The sequence below is a fragment of the Eriocheir sinensis genome, chromosome 26 (assembly GCF_024679095.1).
Source record: "Eriocheir sinensis breed Jianghai 21 chromosome 26, ASM2467909v1, whole genome shotgun sequence".
Lineage (NCBI taxonomy): Eukaryota > Metazoa > Arthropoda > Malacostraca > Decapoda > Varunidae > Eriocheir > Eriocheir sinensis.
In genome coordinates this window covers 14,718,464-14,740,075 of record NC_066534.1, presented here as the reverse complement: position 1 = coordinate 14,740,075, position 21,612 = coordinate 14,718,464, and the positions used below count along the sequence as shown (strand labels likewise).

General features: G+C 40.8%; 1 protein-coding gene across 2 annotated transcripts; it reads left to right on the top strand.

The window, feature by feature from the left end:
• The first annotated feature begins 5,274 nt into the window (after positions 1–5,274).
• Positions 5,275–21,013, top strand: LOC127003804 (ankyrin-1-like). 2 transcript variants are annotated; one of them, XM_050870856.1, is made up of 11 exons: positions 5,275–5,552; positions 8,787–9,021; positions 9,471–9,561; positions 10,420–10,607; positions 10,778–10,978; positions 12,004–12,081; positions 14,813–14,889; positions 15,516–15,682; positions 16,276–16,514; positions 16,951–17,124; positions 17,470–21,013. In XM_050870856.1, the coding sequence occupies exons 2-11, from the start codon at positions 8,788–8,790 to the stop codon at positions 17,608–17,610; spliced, it is 1,590 nt and encodes a 529-aa protein (XP_050726813.1). In that variant the 5' UTR covers positions 5,275–5,552; position 8,787; the 3' UTR covers positions 17,611–21,013. The 2 variants fall into 2 exon arrangements, with proteins under 2 accessions (XP_050726813.1, XP_050726814.1); XM_050870857.1 differs by lacking the exon at positions 12,004–12,081.
• Positions 21,014–21,612: the final 599 nt, after the last annotated feature.

Here is a 21,612-nt window from a genome sequence, read left to right as displayed (position 1 = left end):
GGAGAAGAAGGAAAAATAGCCAGGAAAAGAAGTTAGATGGAAAATGAAGGACTATACGCAAGAAAGGAAACGGAAAAAAGAAAGCTAAATGATGGGAAGGAAAAACAGGTTAAAGTTAAAGGACAGAAAAGGGAAATATAAAGATGTGTGAGAAAATATATGAAAGGAGGAGAAGGGGCACTCACCTATGGCTAAGGCTGGCGGGCGTAATTTTATGAGGCAGGTGTTGGTGAGAGAGAGAGAGAGAGAGAGAGAGAGAGAGAGAGAGAGAGAGAGAGAGAGAGAGAGAGAGAGAGAGAGAGAGAGAGAGAGAGAGAGAGAGAGAGAGAGAGAGAGAGAGAGAGAGAGGGAGGTCGCCCCCCCCTTCCCCCGCTTTCCCCCTACGCACACACATAGACTTCTCCCCACCAATTACTTATCCCTTTTTATATATTTCTGTTGCTCTATCTAAATTTGAAACATATAATAAGACTACGAACCTCTTAAAGCACTGCACGCCCAGAGCTTACTTGGCACCTTTTGGGTGATTCGTTATCTTTACTGTTTATGGTCGTCCTGATTTGTTGCTTCATGGGATTAGTTTGTGTGAGGAGGAATGAAAATCGAAAAAGCGCTAGCAGGGCAGACCAACCATGTTGTTCACTCTGAAAATCGACGGAGTATTTTTTTTTTTTTAGACCTTCAACTTTATGTGAGACAATGAATGGAAAGCATATGGCGAGGGTTTTAGTGTGAATCCTGCATGAAAAGAATCATCAGGGTCCCTTCTATAAAAACACTTCCTGTATGTGAAAAAACTTTATATTATCATGATTTCTGAAATGATGCAATTATTTAGAACTACTGCCAACGCCTTTACATTGTTTTGACAATAGAAGGACAGGTGGAACACGAGAAGGCAGAGGAGTGAAGAGGAAGAGGAGGAGGAGAGAGGAGGATACCAAGAGGAACCAGTAGAAATAGTGATATAGATGAAGGTTTCCTGTAGTGACTTCATTCAACGGGACAACACTCTCTCCTCACTCTGTTCTGTCTCCTTCAGTAATGGCTTTAGTTTTCTTTTTTAATATTGAAGATTATTTCCCTCATTTTCGGTAATGTATCAGCTTTAGTTCAGTTTTCTTTCTTTTCTTCTTCTTCCTCTCGGTCGCTTTTTCATCCTTTTCTTTTCTTCGGTATCAACACTGTAGTTTTCTTTTCCTCTTTTCTTCCCTCTTGGTCGTTTTCATCTTCCTTTTTTTCCGGTTTTCCTGATTACTTTTAGTTTTTTTCTTTCTTGTTCTCTCCCCAGCCTTTATCTTCCTTTTCACAATCTCTCTCTCTCTCATGGCATCTGCTTTTTCGTGGGATCCTGATACCCTTTATCTCTGCCTCTGTGCTTAATTAGTTCACATCTGCTTGCATCTAATTTCTCTCTCTCTTCCTATCCCTCATTCCTTCTTCCATCCTTTTCATCCTCCCTCTTCCCTCCTCCCCGGCTTCCCTCCTCCCCGTTCCTTCCCTATCCTCTCTTCCTTCTTTTCATCCCTTTCATTCTCCTCTTTCCTTCCTCCCCCGCCTCCCTCCCAGTCCTTCCCTCCCTGCCATCTCTCCCCTTTCCTGTCACGATTTTTTCTTTATTTCCTCCTCCCCAACCACGTGCTCTGCAGGCTTACAAACAACAACACGGGAGACCTACGCATTTCCTACTTTGGAGACACTTCTAGAAACAAATCTCTACTCTCTTTGTTTTTTTGTGTTTACTTTATATAAATGCGCATGTATTTACGCATAAGCTTCTGCCAAATTGGGGCCACTGAAAAGAATTATTGATGTATATTATGTAATCAGGTTGTATCTTGTTTACAATTTTCGTTTTCGTTTGTTGTTTATCGTCTGTTGGGCATCATTTATGTAGATGAAACTGCTTTGATATTCGTAACTTTTTGAAAAGCTTTAAAACACACGAGATGTTTTCCGCGAAGTTGTCGTTTCTCAGGAGATAACACGTTCAGGTTTGCCAGCCTTTCCGCGAAGCCCCTGCAGGTTGCGCAAGGAAGGACTCGTCTTCGTGGCCCTTCGCTGAACGTCCTTGCATTTATTTATTTTTTTACAACAAAGGGGACAACTCAAGGGCACCAAAAAAGGAAACAATAATAAAAAAAAAGCCCGCTACTCGCTGCTCCTAAAAAGAATCCAAAGAGGTGGCCAAAAGAGGGGTCAATTTCGGGAGGAGATATATTTTGCCAAGGAGGAGGAGGAGGAACCAATAGAAACAGTGACAACACTCTCCCTCACTCGTTCTGTCTCCTTCAGTAATGGCTTCGTTATCTTTTTAACATAGGAGATTATTTCCCCTCATTTTCGGTACTGTATCAGCTTTAGTTCAGTTTTCTTTCCTTTTCTTCCTCCTTCTCGGTCGTTTGTATCATTCTTTTTCTCGGTATCAAATTCACTGTAGTTTTCTTTCATCTTTTTCTTCGGAGATAGCAAAACAGTAATACATATTCCCGGATATATGTAAGTTATGTTCTGGTGTAATAGTTTCGTTGTTTTTAAATCTTAACATGTTTAATATAATCTAAATAATAAGTGAAGTCCCATTAGTTTCGCTTCCAAGTTTTCTCCGCTGCCTGGCTGGAGGAATCGAAGCGAACCCCTGAACGCACTGCACGCCTCAGAGCTTACTTGGCACCTTTTGTGATTCGTTATCTTATTTATGGTCCACGTTTTAATAATCTGGCTGACATCTCTTTGTTATCCTCCTTTCCTTCCTGACATTGTACACTAATTCCATTTGAAGCTTCTGAGGGGTCTTTGTTTCACTAGGAGATATTTAAAATCAATCAGACTTGACATGGATATCGTCAGCGTCCCTCTTTCTTTATAAAGCAAGAGTCCTTCCGGAAGTGACCAAGTGTATGTGTGTGTGTGTGTGTGTGTGTGGGTGGGTGGGTTTATTTACCTAGTTGTAGTTTTACAGGGCCTGGGCTTTACGCTCGTGTGGTCCCGTCTCCGTATCTGTGTGTGTGTGTGTGTGTGTGTGTGTGTGTGTGTGTGTGTGTGTGTGTGTGTGTAAGGAGATCTGGAGCGCGGAGTATACCTGTGGGTACGACAGTAGATGGGGCAGGGGCAGGGCAAGGTCGGATCAGAGCAAGGAATCTTAAAATCTAGACTCCGCAGGTATGAGAGAGTCTTGGGCGGGGGGCGTGGTGGGGGGGGGGGGGAGAGGGAGGTGAGAGATACTAGTAATAATTATAATACATGCTCGGTCAGATCATATATCCTCTTTGCCATGATTTTTTTTTCAACAGAGGAGGCAACCAAGGACGGAAAACGAGAACCGCCTGCAAAAAACACCGCTCATAAATAACAGTAATTTTACCTCTTTTTTTATTATGTAAACGATCTTTATTTTTCCCTGTAGTTCTCTCTTTGACCATTTATCTTTTCACAGCGGGTATTTTTTTCCTTCTTTTTTTACTTTTCTTTGTTGTCAGTGAAATGCAATGAAGACTGGAAGTTTGATTGGATATATTTTGGTTTGGTTTGTGTGTCGAGTGCGCCCCCGAGTTCCCGAAGAGCGTGTCATGCTACGTTATCTAGACGGCTTTTTCCAGGGAGACGGAAGATTGATATGCCAAGAAGCTTATGTTTTTAGTTCCATTGAATTTCGTGAACCTTTATAATTTTCGTTTCTTTCTCTGAATTATTTTGGGGGGGACTAAACACACACACACACACACACACACACACACACACACACACACACACACCTTGTGACTAGCCATTAAATTCGTGCCCCGCCCTAACGCCGCTTAGCGCTGAATAAATATTGGCAACAAAAAGTTCTTCCTGCCTCCGTCTTCCCCCCTGGCAGGAAAAGGTCTTAAGGTCAGTCTTGTGAAAGGTGGAAATAACCGCAGGAAAGTGTTAAAATTAGAAGAGAGAGAGAAAGAGAAAGAGAGAGAGAGAGAGAGAGAGAGAGAGAGAGAGAGAGAGAGAGAGAGAGAGAGAGAGAGAGAGAGAGAGAGAGAGAGAGAGAGAGAGAGAGAGAGAGAGAGAGAGAGAGAGAGAGAGAGAGAGAGAGACAGACGGACAGATGCTAATAGATGAAAGTTAAGGTACTGGTTGTAAACATTCTTCCTCGCCTCCTCTCTGCTGCACATTCATTCTCTACTTTTTCACCCCATCGATTCATCCGCTGAAACAATGATTTAGCCATATCCTCTCCTTTCCTTCTCTTCTAATCTGCTCAATTTTCTCATTTGTTCTTCCTCCTTTATTTGTCTCTTCTCAACTTTATTTTGCATGTACCTTTCTACCCCTTGTTGCCTTCCTGGTCCTCGGTCCCATTCGTACCCCATCTCTGAGGAGAAAGGAAATCGAGGGCAGGGAGGGGCCATATTTTTGCTGCCCTCCTGCTGGGCCACGTCCGTCTAGTGTTGCTATGCGTCACTTCGGCGGCGTTACCTGAGGTGCCGCCTGCCGGGTCTGGAGGGTCACTGGGTTTGCATGGCGACGCTGTAGCTTAGCCTCGCTGGCAGGGCTCTAACGTGTGATAGGTACTAAGGTGGAGGGACCTCGGCATTGTGTGGGAGACCGTGTCAGGTTGTTTTTATTATGAAGCAGTTTACCAGTGCAGAAACTTAGTGTCTTGGTTGTGTCACTCTCTGACGCGTAACTACTCAACGCCGAAGGACGGCAAGTGACCTCTACAATGTGACTCACCCTCGATGCTGAATGTTTGCCGTTGCTGTGTTTGTTGTTGGTGGTGGAGGTGGCGGTGGTGCTGAGGTGCGTGCCGTCCTTGGCGAGGCATGAGTGATGTGCCTCAGTGTAATGAAGCAAGGGTGTGCCTCACATCCTTGGCAACTTGAAAAAAGACTCATAGCGAGATGTGATGCATTCCTTGAATTAGCGAATGCTGTCAATGGGAGGGGCGAAGAAAGTGAGTACGAACAGGTGAGAAATGGGTCACCTGGACATCACCGGAGGGAGACAGCCACGCAGGTGTCCTAACAGAGGCGTGCGATGATTTTTCTTCAAAATGTCATTGTCTTGTCACCGTGCCCTCACCTGACCCCTGGCAGGGGAGGTCCGCCACGCACCAACTACGACACCTTCCGTGTTGCGTAGCTCTTTTGTACGCTGCCATCCGGCCTGGCACCTCCACCCCTCCCAACTACGTCTCCACTTCCTCCCTTTCCCCACCTGATCTTCCCTACCTTGCTCTGTCCTTTCCCCCACCTTCCCTACCCCCGGCCTTCCCTGCCTGGTTGGCTTCCTGTCCCCTCTTCATCCGCACTACGGAGTGGGGCGACGCAGGGATGCTGTATAAAAGTGGCGGGGCGGCGTGGCCAACCTCAGACAAGAACAAGTCGCGAGCGTGTAAGTGACCCGCGGCTGCCTGATACTTTAAAGTCGCCATGATACGCTAAGACATCACCAGAATTATTTTAAGTGTGAGTTTGACAGACAGAAAAACAGTTGAACGCCACTGAGTGATTCTCCACCTGAGGCCCAGGATAGCCCGCCGCCAGCACCTACAGCCCAGCGTCCACGCTCGCCAGGTGAGTACCGGCGGCGCCGCCTCCGTCAGGTGGGCCGGCAGGCAGTGGTGCCCTGTGCACACGGACAAAATGCGAGAGAACAATAATTATCCCTATTTTGGATTAAAATACGTCTATTTCTAACTTCATGGATTTCAATGGCGGCTTTTCTTATTCGTGGTGACAAATATTCCGGGTTTGTGGTATAACAAGCAGCTCGCACAAGGAACTCCTCTCTCGGAGCAGTGGCAGTCAGTGCTTTGTGGGAAACACAGCCAGCACGCGAGTTCACCGTGATTCAATCTCTTAATTTTTTATCAAAATATTTATATAATATTGGTTGTAATTATATTTACCACTGAAAGGAGAATTTGTGTGTGTGTGTGTGTGTGTGTGTGTGTGTGTGTGTGTGTGTGTGTGTGTGTGTGTGTGTATATATATATATATATATATATATATATATATATATATATATATATATATATATATATATATATATATATATATATATATTGAGGATCAAAGTTTCAAAGTGATAATTATTTAATATAAAGAGAGAGAGAGAGAGAGAGAGAGAGAGAGAGAGAGAGAGAGAGAGAGAGAGAGAGAGAGAGAGAGAGAGAGAGAGAGAGAGAGAGAGAGAGAGAGAGAGAGAGAGAGAGAGAGAGAGAGAGAGAGAGAGAGAGAGAGAGAGAGAGAGAGAGAGAGAGAGAGAGAGAGAGAGAGAGAGAATGAAGGGTAAAACCAACTTTCCCACAAACTTAGCTTGCGTCATCGCCTCCCTGTCAGCTGATGGCGTAAACAGAGCCACGTGGCGCTGGGCGAGGCGCTGTGACGGCCAGGAATACAATGCCGGCCAGCCAGGCCTCGCTGCCTCTTCTGAGAGATGTCCCTGAACATGTAAACGCATTGACCTTAATATTACTGAAGATTCATCCGTTGGCGAAAAATTCTAAGTATTAGTTCCATCCCGCGGCGGGTCTCTTCAAGCTGGAGGAAGCTACTTTATTATGTAACTATTATAGTGGTTTGCCGGGGGTTCCCCAGGCGACGTCACTTAGTTCCTGGCAACAGAAGCCGCTTTGTTGGTGTGGTTTGTCTGTGTGTGTGTGTGTGTGTGTGTGTGTGTGTGTGTGTGTGTGTGTGTGTGTGTGTGTGTGTGTGTGTGTGTGTTCGTGCGCTTATTGCAAAATAAGGTTTGCGATCCCCTCTGTTATTTAAGGTATAGTTATCTCATGTTCACAAAGCGCATTACAATACTACGCCATTGTCTCCGGTAGAATGTAATGAAAGCAGACAGGGAAGTTAAACTATCGAGTCCAGGGAATAAAAAATAAAAAAAGAATTTAATGTTTCCCAACAAAGGACATAGTGAAGGCAAGCGCGTGTCCCCGTAGACTGATATTATATTATAAATAGCATTATCGTTTCTACATTATGAAATATGATTGAGGAGGACGCATTCATAATTTCACATTTTGAAACGGAGGTTGACAGAATGTAAACTTTAGTACAAAAGTTCATAATCAGAAAACTAGAAAAACGAAGTCACTGGCCACAGCTCGCTCATTTCCGCAGACTGAATTGAACAGGTAACAAAGGAAACTGAAGGGGAGAGAGGCGGCTAAACTGGGCACCCATCTTAGGAAGGCACGAGTTATTTGTGGCACTGGGACACCCGCCCCTCCCCCCCCACCCCCCAACACTCACGTGGTTCTGGCACCCGCAGCCCCGCCCGTCTCTCATAACAGCGCAGTTATCCCTCGTTGTGCCTCGTGGCCTCGGGGAAGTAAACATTTAGGCGAGACTCAGGCCAGAGAAAACCAAAAGTTTGTGAACATGAGAGGGAGAAGAATGCACAAGGTTGAGGGGATTTGTAAACTTACAAAACGGAAACAAAGACTGTTAGAGCAACGAAAATATCAATACAGCGTTTTAAAGGAGCTAAATGTAAGACATCAAAACATGGTAAAGTTACAAGTTGGTGCTTCAGTCAGCTAAGTCTGACCCTCACCGTCAGAGGCATTTTTTTCCTCAATATGTATTTTCAAGGGAGAGTCAAGGCCAAAACGAGATGAATGAGACTTCCAAATAACTATATTATTATTTTTTTTGTGTGCGTGTGGGTGTGTTTAGCTTACTCTTGAATGGCTTGCTGCGTGTGGTGAGGAAACTCGCGAGACAGTGCGGCGTCTTTTGTCTGTGTGTGACGCAATCCTCGAGATCGCTGGCCGCCTCCCCGCCACCACGATGCGCTCACTCCACGCGAGCTAAAACAGAGCATGATACTATTTCGGGTGTAAACATTATTTCCTCAGTCGTGAGGCAAATGCACTATAGCTTGTTCGAATTCAGGAAGAGGTAGTTTTTCCTCTTTGATGTGTGTCGGCAATGCGTATTGGCAATTGGAATACAGCTTCGAAACACTGACACTCTTTATCGCAAAACATCCCTTGCCCCGTGTTTCCAGTTATGTTGAACAACTTAGACAATCCTGGAAACTCAAAGTCTAAAAGCTTGGCGAGACTATTTGCTGGGATTTGTGACGGAACCAGAAGGTAGTTGACTTTTTTTCATTTACTTTGTTTACATAACGTTCCATCTGAATCATGACTACACATTGAATGATAAAATGATGCTTCAAGTGATGCAACAAACAAAAGTATACAATATCCGCGTGCAGTAACGGCGACATTTGCTGCCATGACGAGGGGAAAACCCTGCGGGGAAGTTTGGCCCTTCACCAGTTTTCGAGAGGGAAGGAAGGGGAGGGACTGGCACCGCCCCGCCTCCCATCCCCCCGCCCCCCCCTGGGTATTTGTGGAGGTTGTTTCCGACGAGTAAAGATACGAGAAGACATCCCGTGTGGGGGAGAGAGAGAGAGAGAGAGAGAGAGAGAGAGAGAGAGAGAGAGAGAGAGAGAGAGAGAGAGAGAGAGAGAGAGAGTGAGAGAGATTGATTGACTGAGAGAGAGAGAGAGAGAGAGATTGATTGACTGATTGATAGTTTATTGTTGCAAGTGAACAACAAAGAAGAGAGAGAGAGAGAGAGAGAGAGAGAGAGAGAGAGAGAGAGAGAGAGAGAGAGAGAGAGAGAGAGAGAGAGAGAGAGAGAGAGAGAGAGAGAGAATAATAAGTTCATTACTGATTAATTAGTTAATTAGATTTATCTTGGCTGAAATTTTGAATTCTTCCAGTGATCATTCTTTTTCTTATGTTTTTTTTTTTTTTTTCCATTCCACCATTCGCCACACAGGATGCCCACGGAAACAATATCCCCCGACATGAGGGAGGAAGCGGACTTGGAGGAGGAGGAGGAGGAGAGAGCAGCGGACGCCTCAGGGACGGAGTCTGAGGGGGAGAGCAGCCGAGACGCGACCAGCGGGAGGAAAGAGCCGCGCGACACATCCATCCAGAGAGAGCTCGCGGACGCCATAGTTCGCTTGGCGCCCATCGAGGAGCTCCGCTTCCTGCTGCAGTGTGGCGCTAACGTGAGTCCTGAGTTGTGAGCACAGGCGGGGCAGGGGCGGGGCGGGGGCTGAACAGTAGAGCAGGGCGGGGGCTGAAAAGTGCGCTGCCTAACTCACCCACACACTTAAAAACTTACCTCTCGTGAACAAACTGTGAGGGTGGCTGAGACTCTACACCGCGATCCATGTCAACTTAAAGTAATATGTATGATAATAGAGTTAACATACAGTATACGTGACGCTACCAAGACCCACTGACAACTTTGTTTTCAAGTGCCACAACTAAACAGAAGAGGTATGAGCAGTATCCTTCACTGGATGACTTGCAAATAAATAAATAAATGTCGACATAATGTACATAAATAAATATACAGCTCTTGCCTTTCACACGTTAACATTAGTAGCTATTACATGTCAAGTGAACAGCCTGCTCCAGAGCCAGTGGCTGATGTGTGCCTGTGTTCCTGCAGGTGAAGGACCCCGTGACGCAGGGCCTGTCGCCCCTCCACTACGCCGTGTGGCAGCGCTACCCCGAGGCGGCGGAGTTCCTCATCGGCGAAGGTAAGCCGTGGCGAGAAGCTTTGTGTTTTTTTCCTTTATTTGTCAATTTGTGTATTTATGGACTTACTCTGTGTAGTGCTAGAGGGAGTGGGTGCATACTTCTCAGGGGAAATATTACTTAACCTGCTTCTTTTGAGGGAATTTTCTTTAGGTAAGTAAAAAAAAAGCATAGCAATAGCGAATTTTTTTAATCCCAAGACCTAATGAAATTAACATACGAAGATGAAGTGCAGGTACACGACGACCTGGATTCGTGAGGGTAGTTCAAAATGGAACGTTAAAGAAGGATTGTTTATTTATTGTCGGTAACATTCGTTTGCATAAGTTGGCTGTTGAATCATTAAAGCGTGAAGCAATTAAGAAGTCATATTACATGGTTCTCTCTTGGAGCCTGTATTTCAGTCTTATTCGAGCTCTTATGACTTGTTGCGCAAGAAGCCTACTGCTGCTTTGCCTTGCTAAGTTATTTCAAATTCCGAGTTATAAAATGCCGAGTTGTAAGGGTTTCACTGAATGTTTATTGTCAAAGATGTACTGGTAAAAGCAGTTAATGTACTTAAATCAACAGTTACTATTAAAAAGATATATATATGATCTACTGAAACTATATTCTCAAACGCTTAGCCGCTTACACACTCACATTTGACAAGGATGTCGTAGGGGTTTGGGGCATTTCCAGAGGTACTTTATGATCCTGGTGGTAGTTTGACCCTTCTTCTGTGCTATGAACGTAAAAAAACACTCATGAAAACCCGAATAATCACCTATTCGGCCTCTGGAAATAGTTTAAGTGAGAGGTGGAAGTGTCTGAGAATACCGACCCAGCTCAGTCACACACCCTGTCTTCTGTCTTGGCAGGGTGTGACATAAACGCTCGGGATGAGATCGGCTACACGGCCTTGCATCTCTCCGCGGAACACGGCTACACGGAGATGATGAAGACGCTCATCAAGCACGGGGCGCAGGTCAACTTCAACATCCCTCCTGAGTTCGAGGATGACTTCCCTACCGATGCCTTCGACGAACCTTTGCGTCTCGCCATCAAGGTAAGCAGCGCATTTCACGTCTCCTTCCACGAGAATGTTTTCCAGTAAGTTCTTATTGGAAAACACCATTGTGGCCTGCTTAGCCTTCCCGTTTCTTCTTTTTTTCTCGTAAAAGGATGAAGGAAAAAACCATGAGTGCTCTACGTGTTCTTTTGTCGTGTCCCCAACAGCACGATCATCACGATGCTGCCAAATTGCTTCTGGAGAACGGAGCAAACCCCAACACTCGGTATTTCTTTGGTTCAGAGATCAACCTCGTCAACCCCCTCAACACGACCCTCCTCAACCTCCTCCTGTCGTACGGCGCCAACGCTAACGCCAGGGACCGCCAGGGCTTCACGCCGCTCATGAAGTGCTGTCGCCTTCAGCAGGTAACTCCCCCATCCTTCCAGTATTTTGCTTTGCAGTCCTTATGTTACTGACAATACTTTCTGCATGTTATGTTCAGATCTTATCAAAGGATATCGAGGGAAATTATGCACATACCTGAAGCAAGTTTTTTTTTTTTTTTTTTTTTTTTTCGTGTTTGCCTTCACAGCATAGTACAAGGGAGTCTTTTATGTAAAACGGCTCATGTAAATTTTGGGCCTGGGAAGCTTATCACTGCCAGGGATTAATGTTCATTTCACATGAGAGATTTGTGTCCTCGAATTTGTTATATATGTCATAGTGAAGTGCACCACACTGTTTACATAAACTTTACTCATAATTTGATTGATTGATTCATAGTTTATTGTTGCAAGTAAACAACAAAGGAGAAGGGAGGAACATGCCATCCCAACCCCCAGGCAGTACATTATATTTTTTTACTTGCTGTGTAAGATAACGTGCGCATGAAAAAAAAAATCATCAAATGCCGTATGTAACATGTGTAGGCTACTACACACTGAGTTCAGGCTCCTCTAGCTCAGGGAAACAGAATAAACAAATACAGGGGTGGTTTCAGATCATGTACAGTGTCCTACATGTGATCAGGAACTGTTTGTAATGAATGAGAACAGCGTCGTTTATTAATAAGTGCAATACCCTCTGTTTAATCTGATAACCTTGTTGATTACTGATGCAAAATCCTGGATCAGAAACCACCAGAGAATCATCTTATTACCATAATGTGTTTGGTATACACCAATATAACATTTGCACTCAGCACATGCATGTCTGTTTTTGATTATTATATGCTAACTTAAAGCTCACTAAACTTCCCTCACATTTTTATCAAAGACTTAGAACACCATATTCAAAACCGCTCTGCTTTCTTATGAAACCTTTGACCATAATCACTGCACATGGTGCTGCACCCACTCCTGTTAGGAGTATGTCCTCTCAGTACTTCAGTTATGATAAAGGCTACAGAACCACTTATATATGTAGCAATTTTTTCCACTCTTTTCCTAAGGATGCATCAGATGAGATGGAAAACCGTGATATGATCTCAGGTGCTGAGATTCTGCGCCACTTCACTCAGACCCTCAAGGTGAGTGATGCTGCTGGGGACAGACCTGGTTCTTTGGCCTGGCCAAGTTTCATTTATGTCACCTTCATTCTCATCCTTGATCCTTCATGTATCCCTCAAGATGTAACAATGCCTCCAAACTACACATGTTTACACTGTACCATAGCTTAAAATGTTAAATAATATATATATATATATATATATATATATATATATATATATATATATATATATATATATATATATATATATATATATATATATATATATATATATATATATATATATATATATATATATATATATATATATTAATTAGCTATTTTAGATCTGATTAAGAGTTTCTTATTTTTAAGAAGGGAAGTATTAGTTATTTGTGGGAAATTTGACATGAAAGTGCATCACATGAAGTGAGAAGTGCACTTTAAACTGTGGATGTGCTATCTTGATTGTTATCATTTTCTCTATTCAGCAATATAATTTTAACTAGATTGTTTATGTTAATGCCATGGCTGTTAAAGTGAGCCAACAGAGAGCATGCCATGATGGCATCATAGTTCCCAGCAGTCACCTTCACCAGTGTCAGTTCTTCCCTGTCAGCTGAACATGTCACCAACCACTCAACACTGAACACTTCATACTTTCATGATGTTGCTGATGTGTTATTTCTCTCTACCTCTGTTTATTTGTTTCTTTACTTATTTATTCGTTTATTCATTATTTGTGTTGCTCACCCTAGCATGGATACTAACAATATGCTCTGTCTCAGAAGGTTTCATTTTATCATTTTATCATTTTATCATTTTATTTTCAGCATACTACTTGGTTTATCCAAATTATTAACTACATGCTATTATTATTTCTTCCCTTTTTTCTTTATTTAATAAGTTCTTAATAACATTAATAAACTTTTTATTTATTTATTTATCTAAACGGAGATCAACATAACCTATATGCACACATTTTTTGTTTATCATGGCCCAGTGCTGGACTAATGCTGAAAAGATACATTTTCACTCATTGGTGTGAAGGCAAGGAACCAGGTCTTGAAATATGAGCCTCCAGGTCACTTGACACACCCAAGCTTATGGTCAGCCCACCAGTAGCCAGATAGTTTTTGTAAGACATTAAATCCCTTTTAGGTGAAATATTTTGCCATTTGCCTTACATTGTGATACACTGATTAAGTAATTTATCAGTAGAACTACTTTTTGTGATGTAGCAGTCACAAATGTAGGCTTTATAGAATGGGAAGTGGGAGATATTGCATTTATGTAAGGTGGTTTTAAAGTGTATCATCATTAAAGTGTAAACACAGGATATAGATAGCTATGTGCCCTGGGCAGAGACTGGGTGTGTTGGTGCTGGTAGGGGCTTCTGTCCTTTGGTCCCCTTGTGCCGGCAGTGACTTTTATTTCCTTGGAACCAGATTAATCATTAGAAACTTTCTGATATTTCCATGCATGAAACTTGTCCTTGTATTGCTTCATGGTTCCTTGTAGTATATGCTATGTTAGACAAACTATTCATTGCCGGCAAGCAGCTTCACTCATAGGTCCAATACATTAAGTTGCCCTTGGAAAAGTTACTTAGTAATTTCATTGCTTTCAAGTAATATTCTCTTTCATGATTTAAAAGAATGTTGGAAATTGTAGGATTCTTACGGCAACTTCAATGTAGTTTCTTAATGCCTATTGATTCTTTATTTTCAGTACTACAAACGGGTACAGCAAATTCTTCTGAAATAGCCATGAAAATTATCAACCTGCATAGAAATATCAAATATACCAAATAACATGAGAGAGAGAGAGAGAGAGAGAGAGAGAGAGAGAGAGAGAGAGAGAGAGAGAGAGAGAGAGAGAGAGAGAGAGAGAGAGAGAGAGAGAGAGAGAGAGAGAGAGAGTTACATAGATAACCAGACCACACAGGCCCTAAGAGAGAGAGAGAGAGAGAGAGAGAGAGAGAGAGAGAGAGAGAGAGAGAGAGAGAGAGAGAGAGAGAGAGAGAGAGAGAGAGAGAGAGAGAGAGAGAGAGAGAGAGTCTTCATTTATTCATATCTTTATCTGCCACTGTACCTATATTTGATATTGCAGTAAAACATGAAAATTGTAGCATAAACATATTTTTTAGGGTGCTTTACAATAACTATATGTTTCTGCATTCCCACTGGTCTAGTACATACAGTGTAAAAGTTCTTTTTGATTTAGGAGAACATCAAGTAACTCATTGATGTATGTGCACTCTCTCGCAGTGTGTTGATGTAGGAATGTGATGTGTTTCATGTAGCATGCACTGGAGTTCAAAGGCATTGCAGTGTTGAGCATGTCTGGTCTTATTGATCATATTTACTTGTTAATTTTGTGCTTTACTTTTCAAGTGAGTCTTAATGCACAATTATTACACATACTTACTATATAGGTACAGTGTGATTCTTGCAATAAAAATAGTGTTGGTTTTTGTTCTGCCTCTGCAGCCCTGATACTCATTCTTTCTTTATGATACTCTCTGATTAGCCAGTTTTCTAAATGAGGACTGATTGTTCAGCAGTGGTAGCTACACTTAATACTATAAGAAAAAAAATAGTGCATGCATGAATAGTGCAGCTAACAAGTGCAATCCAAACCATTTCTTTTTTCATTCATATTTACCTCACCTAGTGTTTTATGGCATACCTCCAAATCATGAGACATTGTGTTGTGTGAGGGACTGAGGTGCTTCACTGAGTGGTCATGGAAGGTGGTTTGTCCCACAGGGCCTTGAGGCAGTGCTGCTTCTCATCTCCTTTGGGGCCAACGTCAATGCTCGCACCGAGGCTCGTCATGACTACAGGTTTGAATTTTTTCCACTTGCTGCTTGCAATAACTAAGTTTCATTCAGTGGTTTTCCTTTGTACTTGATTACACTTAAATCAAATTACTATAACAACTTTCACTGCATTGATGAGGATATATTTTCATTATGAGCTTTATATCAGAAGTAATCCTGCTTTATAGTATGAATGTAAGTAGCTCTTTTTTTTGCTAGTTTTATGCATTCTTAGTTTCATAGTAACACACATGATATTCATAATATTCATGCTGTATTCATCCCCACATGTAATCAACAACATTCCATATAAGATTACAAAGCATGAATGCAAAATTAACTTACAGTGCGTATCACTGAGACTACCTTGCTACATAAATGTACATGAAAAGCCATCTTCATGTGCCCAGTTCATTGTGCATTTATCTCCTAATAATAATGGTAATAGTGTATGAAATGAGTTCAAATGCAAGAGCAAATTCAGCATCAGTTTTGTGAAGATAGATGCACTTGAATGCTTTTCTTGAAATTGAGCATCACAAGAAAGACTCATTATTTTTTCTACAAACTGAAGTTCAAAATTTCACAGTTACTTTCTTTCATCTCATTTCACATGATGGATTTATGTGTCTTCCACTCTCCCTCAACAGGACAGTCCTACACTACGCTGTGCTCTCAGGTTCTGTGCCCATCGTCAACTTGCTCCTGAAGCAGGGCGCACGCGTCGTCTTTGAGTCAACGTACAACAAGCCCACACCACTGGATTTGGCCATCCTCAAAGGTGACGTGGAGATGGTGCGCCTCATGCTGGACCACAGTAAGTACCCTTGTTTTATGTATTTGTTTGTTCATCCCTCTCAGGCATTCTAATTTTTCAATCATAATTCTGGGCAAACCAATCAGTTACTCTTTTGTACTTTTTTCTTTATGAGTCAGTCTTGCTAATTATCAAAAGCATTAATATTGTGAATAATTAAGCAAGTCTGGTAGGGGTGAGATAATTAATCACATGCTGGCAAGGCAATGAAATAAAACATATTGCAGAGGCTTGGTCGTTGGAATAAAATGTAGAAAAGTGCAATAAAAGAAATATCTAAGCAGGAACAAGGTAGACATAGTAAATCTTAATGAACCTCTTTAAAATGTGAGGAAAGTGTTTTAGAATAGAAATAATGCAACCAGGCCCCTCAGGAAAGCCTACCAGCACCATAAGCTGGCACGTAAAAAAGATGACCGATGTAAATGGTAGAAGAAATATTTTTCTCTGCTGTGGCTGTCCCCTTACATGAACTCCCAGGATCAGTTATAAGAATGCATAGATACCTCAGGAGTCTGGTCCATTTTATATTTAGTCTAGATTTGACTTTTGCATTGGATACCTAATTTAAGTTTTGCTTTATCCGCGCTCAGATGCCAATCTGGATGCTAGTTCCCCCATCATTGGCTCTCCGCTGCACATGGCTTGTAGTGAGGGGATTCCCAACCGCCTGGAGATTCTCAAACTTCTGTTAGAGCGAGGAGCCAACCCAAACCTTGTGATTGTGGGTGAGGATAACTCTCCGATCAAGCCAGCCCTTGGGGAGTACCTGGCCTCCAATGAAAACCCAGAAGTGGAAGTGGTGAACCTTTTCCTGAAGCATGGTGCTGAGGTGAGGAATGTCTGAACTGACATATGAACTTATACTGACTGTCAGTGTCCTGTGACTCAGACAGTTTGCTCTGCTTTTATACACAGAGTGAACAAACTTAAATATGAGGATTCTTCTCTGGGCGATCCATCCTTCAGGTGCCAATTAAGTTACTATCATTGTCAGATTATTATATTACCAAGCTGCTGATTCACAATGTTGTCTTATCCTTTACTGTTTGATTATTTTTTGTGTGTTTAAACATATTTAGGGCTTCCTTAATATTTTCCCCAGTGTAAAAATAATGTTTATATATATTGTAATTTATGATGAAAATATTTGTCATTACATTATGATATTTAGAGATAAAATTCAATGTTGAAGATAATAATTATGAGTATGTTTGTGAGTCATTTGATTATAATTACTGAAGGACATAATCCCCTTCCCACTTCAGGTGGTCATGCAGAGCCAGAGCAGAGACCCTCGTGGCCTCCTCAACTGCTTGCCCAACCTCACGAAGAGACCCGACGTCCTCATCCCCCTCCTGGAGGCAGCTCAGCGCTTCGACCTGACCATCATAAAGCACTCCTCTCTGATAGACAATGACCAGAGAAAATTATATCTAAAGGTAAAGAATACATTTTGGGTTGTGATGCACAAGAGTGGGTAGTAATTTCAAATACGTATAAGTTCTACACCTATCCAAAGAAAATATGCACTTTCATCATGACAATACCAAATTATTTTTTAATACTTTAAATGCTTGTATTTATATTTCAAAGGCAGTGTAATGTACAAGTTCTGTATATACCTAGTAAAAAAATATTATTGATCCTCTTGTCCTGCTTATATTTTTTTTACTCAGTCATATTCTTTTCTTTATTTCTTCCATGTGTTATCCCAAGACATTACCCATTATTGGTAAAAAATGCTTTCCAGACATTACTTGATGTCATACCCTTTCACTGAACAGGTGGGCCAGTCTCCGCTCCCCTTGAAGCACCTCACCCGGGTGTTCTTGCGCCAGGAGCTTGGCGACAAGCTTCCCTGCAGGATTGACGAGCTGGACCTTCCTATGATCATGAAGAAATACCTGCTGTATGAAATTAGCTAACTGGCCAGCCCTTGCTAGGTTAAGGTAGGCTTAGGCAGCTCAGCATGTACAGATCCAGCTTTTGATACTCATGTGTATATAATTTGTGTATATAAACATAGTTTTTCTCAACACAGCCATGAGGCTTCCTGGGTTGAGAGATTTATCATGAACTTTATAATACATATTTTTCTTAAAAATATATATAAGGTACGGAGAAGCTCAGCATAGACACACCTTGCATGTGTCTGCTTGAGAATTCTTCCGGGTAAACTAGTTGCTTTGCATCTCATTATTGTGATATTTTTATTCAAAACCTCAGTGGTGGTAGTGTTGTAGTGCCCTTGAGCTACATGTCTCTTTGCACATCCACATCCATAATATGTACCAAAAAGATTTCCCTCAATAAGTGAAATAATATTAATAGAAATATCTTCAGGTCATAGAATATGAAATAGAATAAATACTAATGAGTGAGACACTCGATGCTGAAAAACATTTTTGAAAGTATTTTTCTTTATCATGTGATATTATCAGGCCATTTATCAGTATTTTTTTTACTTTTAACTAACAAAAGAAAAACTTTGATACAATGATGTTCATATGCATAAAGAAATCATTATAGTGCAAGATAAAAACAAAATATCTCCAGGAACCTTTAGTTCTCTGAGCAGCAAATGTTGCTCTTGATTTTTACAAAAATAAATTTGATGAAAAGGCTGCCCTTTATGCAGCAAACACTGAATGGTCTTTCTTAGTAAGGTCATTATGCATATTATAACACCGGACTGTATTACTTGCAGCCCTTCCATATAAGCACTGTGCTGGTAAAGGCCAGTACTATATTGGTACATGGAAATGGTGGTAGTTTTCTTTGGTAGTAATGTTCAGTGTTCACTAAGTATATATATATTTTATGTTCACTTTTTATTTGATACATTTTATTCACCATTTGCCCTCGTATGACATTTTGCATACACTTTGTTTGCAGGTATTACTCTGCATTTTATTCATCATTATCATTACCATCTTCTTTACCCATTTCTAGTCAAGTGCAGGACAAAGCTAGGCCTTACCCTTCCTCTACCTCTTTCTGTCTGATGCAATCCAGCATGCTCTGGAAAAGGCTTTGATTTCATCTCTGCTTAATCCTCTGTTTGCCTCGACTTCTACAATACCTGGGTTGCTACTCTGTTGTTTGGGTTGTCCATCACTTATCAGTTTTATGTATGATATAACCTCAAGTCCTTACCTTATTCCTAATCATCATTGAAATATCTTCAACCTTTGTCTGTTCCCTAATCAGAAATTCTTGCTCACTGTCTCTCCATGTTATGCTCACCTTTTATCTTTCCATTCCTCTTTGTGCAATTTTTTACTTTCTCTCTAAAACTTTTGTGATACACCAAGTTTCTGAACTGTTTGTTAGGGCTGGCATAATATAATAATTGTACACTTTTGTCTTCAGTGAGTGGCAAGCTGCTATTCATGATATTACTGTTTCCTAAAAGTAATCCATCTCATCCTATTTCCTCTCTGATTTTTTTTTCTTTTCCTGAGCTGGGTTTACACTAATTGTTTTGTTTTTGGTCATTATTAGCTGTCCTGCTGACTTATTGTTAAACATAGCTTCATTTTCTTTATATTCATCTTCAAACCTACTTTCAGACTCTTTCTATGGAGTTGATTAAGTAAGAATGTCATCTTTGAATTTAAGGTTGTTTAGATAATCACCGTCTATCTTGATTCCTTTATGTTATCCTGCCCTAATTTCATGGATATGTTAACTAGACCTGAATCATTACTCCATGAATAAAGGAACCAGAGTCATACATTAGACGCACATGAGCTCTTTTGCTCTGTTTGTGATTTCTTTGGAGCCGAGGTGAATTTTTTTAGATTTGTTGTTTTTGGTGCATTTTTAGTGGCCACATTTGTATGCCACCAAACCCTTTTGTGGAATTAAGATTTTGTGAGGTAAACTTGAACCAGGCATTATTTGTTTAAAAGGAGAAGCTATATAGTGATGCTGTCAGACTGATCTTTATTTTAACAAGCTCTGCAGCAGACAGGCTTTTCTATACACCTGTACAGACTGTCCAAGGAGAATACAGGCACACTGACCAGACATGCATGCTTCTGGGTTTAGTTAAAAAAAAACTTGCACAGTTGCATAAAATCATCTTTACATATCATCACTAGCTATATGTATATAGTTGTGGATTTTGTAACAACATTTATGCAGTATTTTTGTAATATATATGTACTTTATTAATTTTTCTACTGTTTTATATTTATCTATGTAGATTAGAGTCTTGTTTTAAGATTTTAAGATACTTTACTTTTAGCCAAAGTGCATTGAGAGATTTCACAAGGAAAATTATAAATTTGTGGTCAAAATTTTTAGCTGTTTTTTCAGTACAATAAGTTATTTCCCAGAAAGAGAAGAAGTTTTGGCTTTGTGCAAAATGAAAAGGTTAACAATAATAGAATACTTTATGGATACAAGAAAAATTGTTTCATGGGGGAAAAGTTTTCATAGAGAAAGGCAGTATATCAGTATGCATAATTTGCTTGATGCGCACTCCCATTGTTAGCAAAGTTCAATAAACAAATGGCAAGGATGTCCCTTGTGCTGATTTCCTTGGGTATGTTAAGGTTTACCATAATTTACAGAATTTTATTTGACACTTTGCATTTTCCAATTTCATATATAATATCAAACCTATTACTGTAGCCTATTGCTACAAAAACAATCTATGGATACAGACTACAAAGCTAAGTGTACTACCTAAGCAGTGCATGTGCCAGCTTCTCTGGCATAGACATTGAAATTTGGAATATATTCGAACAAATATTGGACAGGAAAAAACATCCATGAGGTGAAATATTAATTGGATGGCAGTGAATGGAGACTGGGTGACTCAAGGCTGACATCAGATCCAGTATGATGCACCCTGCTAAACCCAGTCAAGTGAATGGACCAGCACTGAATGGATATGAAGATCATGAAATATAAAAGTCAAGGTTACTATTCCAAGCATCACAGTGGTCAATGGACTGCTGCTAATATGCCTGTTCAGTGTTTCCTAGACTCAAAATCTGTAGTACATGGCAAGAGGATGATAGAATAAACCAGGTCCTCTGTATATTGCTTAGCATATGAATGATTTAAAATTAGCCTGTATAGTAAAATTAAATGGAATCATGTGGCAACCTTGACAATGTTGCTGCTCCTTGCTGCATGACTCAAGGAGACAATGCCTGATATTCCACTGTGGAGCTGAGACTGTCCCAGGTTTGCTTTGTATGAGCTGAGGAGGAGCATGTATAGGATATTTAGAACATAGAATGATGAGACATGAAAGTCTCTGACATTTAGGTGTGTAAACAAATTAAAGAAATAAATTACTATACCCAATTACTCTTCCAGTAGCCTCTTTTATGGACCAGGTAGGATTTTAATGATGACTTTTTTACTTTATTTCTTGCTCAAAGTCTGTATCTTTAGACTGGACAAGATTGAGTGGTTAGGCAACCTGCTATTTACTGTCTGGTAAATATGAGTTTGACATTTGGAAGGAATCCAGTGCTTTTCTATCACTTAAAGAATCAAACCCATTATAATTCTTTTATATGAAGGAAAAAAAAAAGGCGAAGGATTATTAATTTTGCATCTTAGGAACTAACTCAAATGGTCACAGCCTTTCTACCAATAGCTTGATTCAAGGTGATATTGAATGCTGTTATGGCCATTAGAGAGATGAGTCCATATTATCATACAACAAATTAAGCCATATACCACAACATCCTTGATAAGGTAAATGTGTTAATCATTTCTTTTGAACTCTACTTAATAAGGAAAGGCTGTGGTTAATAACTCACTGTAGTTAAAAGCCAAGGAGTGAAATAACTTAAATACAAAAATATATTCTATATGGTTCATGCCTTTGATTCTTCATTTCTAGTTCAACCACATGCTGCTTAAAGAAAGAAGAAATGAAACTATAGTAAAGTGGGAAA

Bases quoted from the DNA above. Each gene is read 5' to 3' on its own strand.
- LOC127003804 (XM_050870856.1), top strand. From the start codon at position 8,788: ATGCCCACGGAAACAATATCCCCCGACATGAGGGAGGAAGCGGACTTG. The intron at 12,082-14,812 runs GTGAGTGATGCT...TTTGTCCCACAG, and splicing joins ACTTCACTCAGACCCTCAAG to GGCCTTGAGGCAGTGCTGCT. The intron at 16,515-16,950 runs GTGAGGAATGTC...TTCCCACTTCAG, and splicing joins TCCTGAAGCATGGTGCTGAG to GTGGTCATGCAGAGCCAGAG.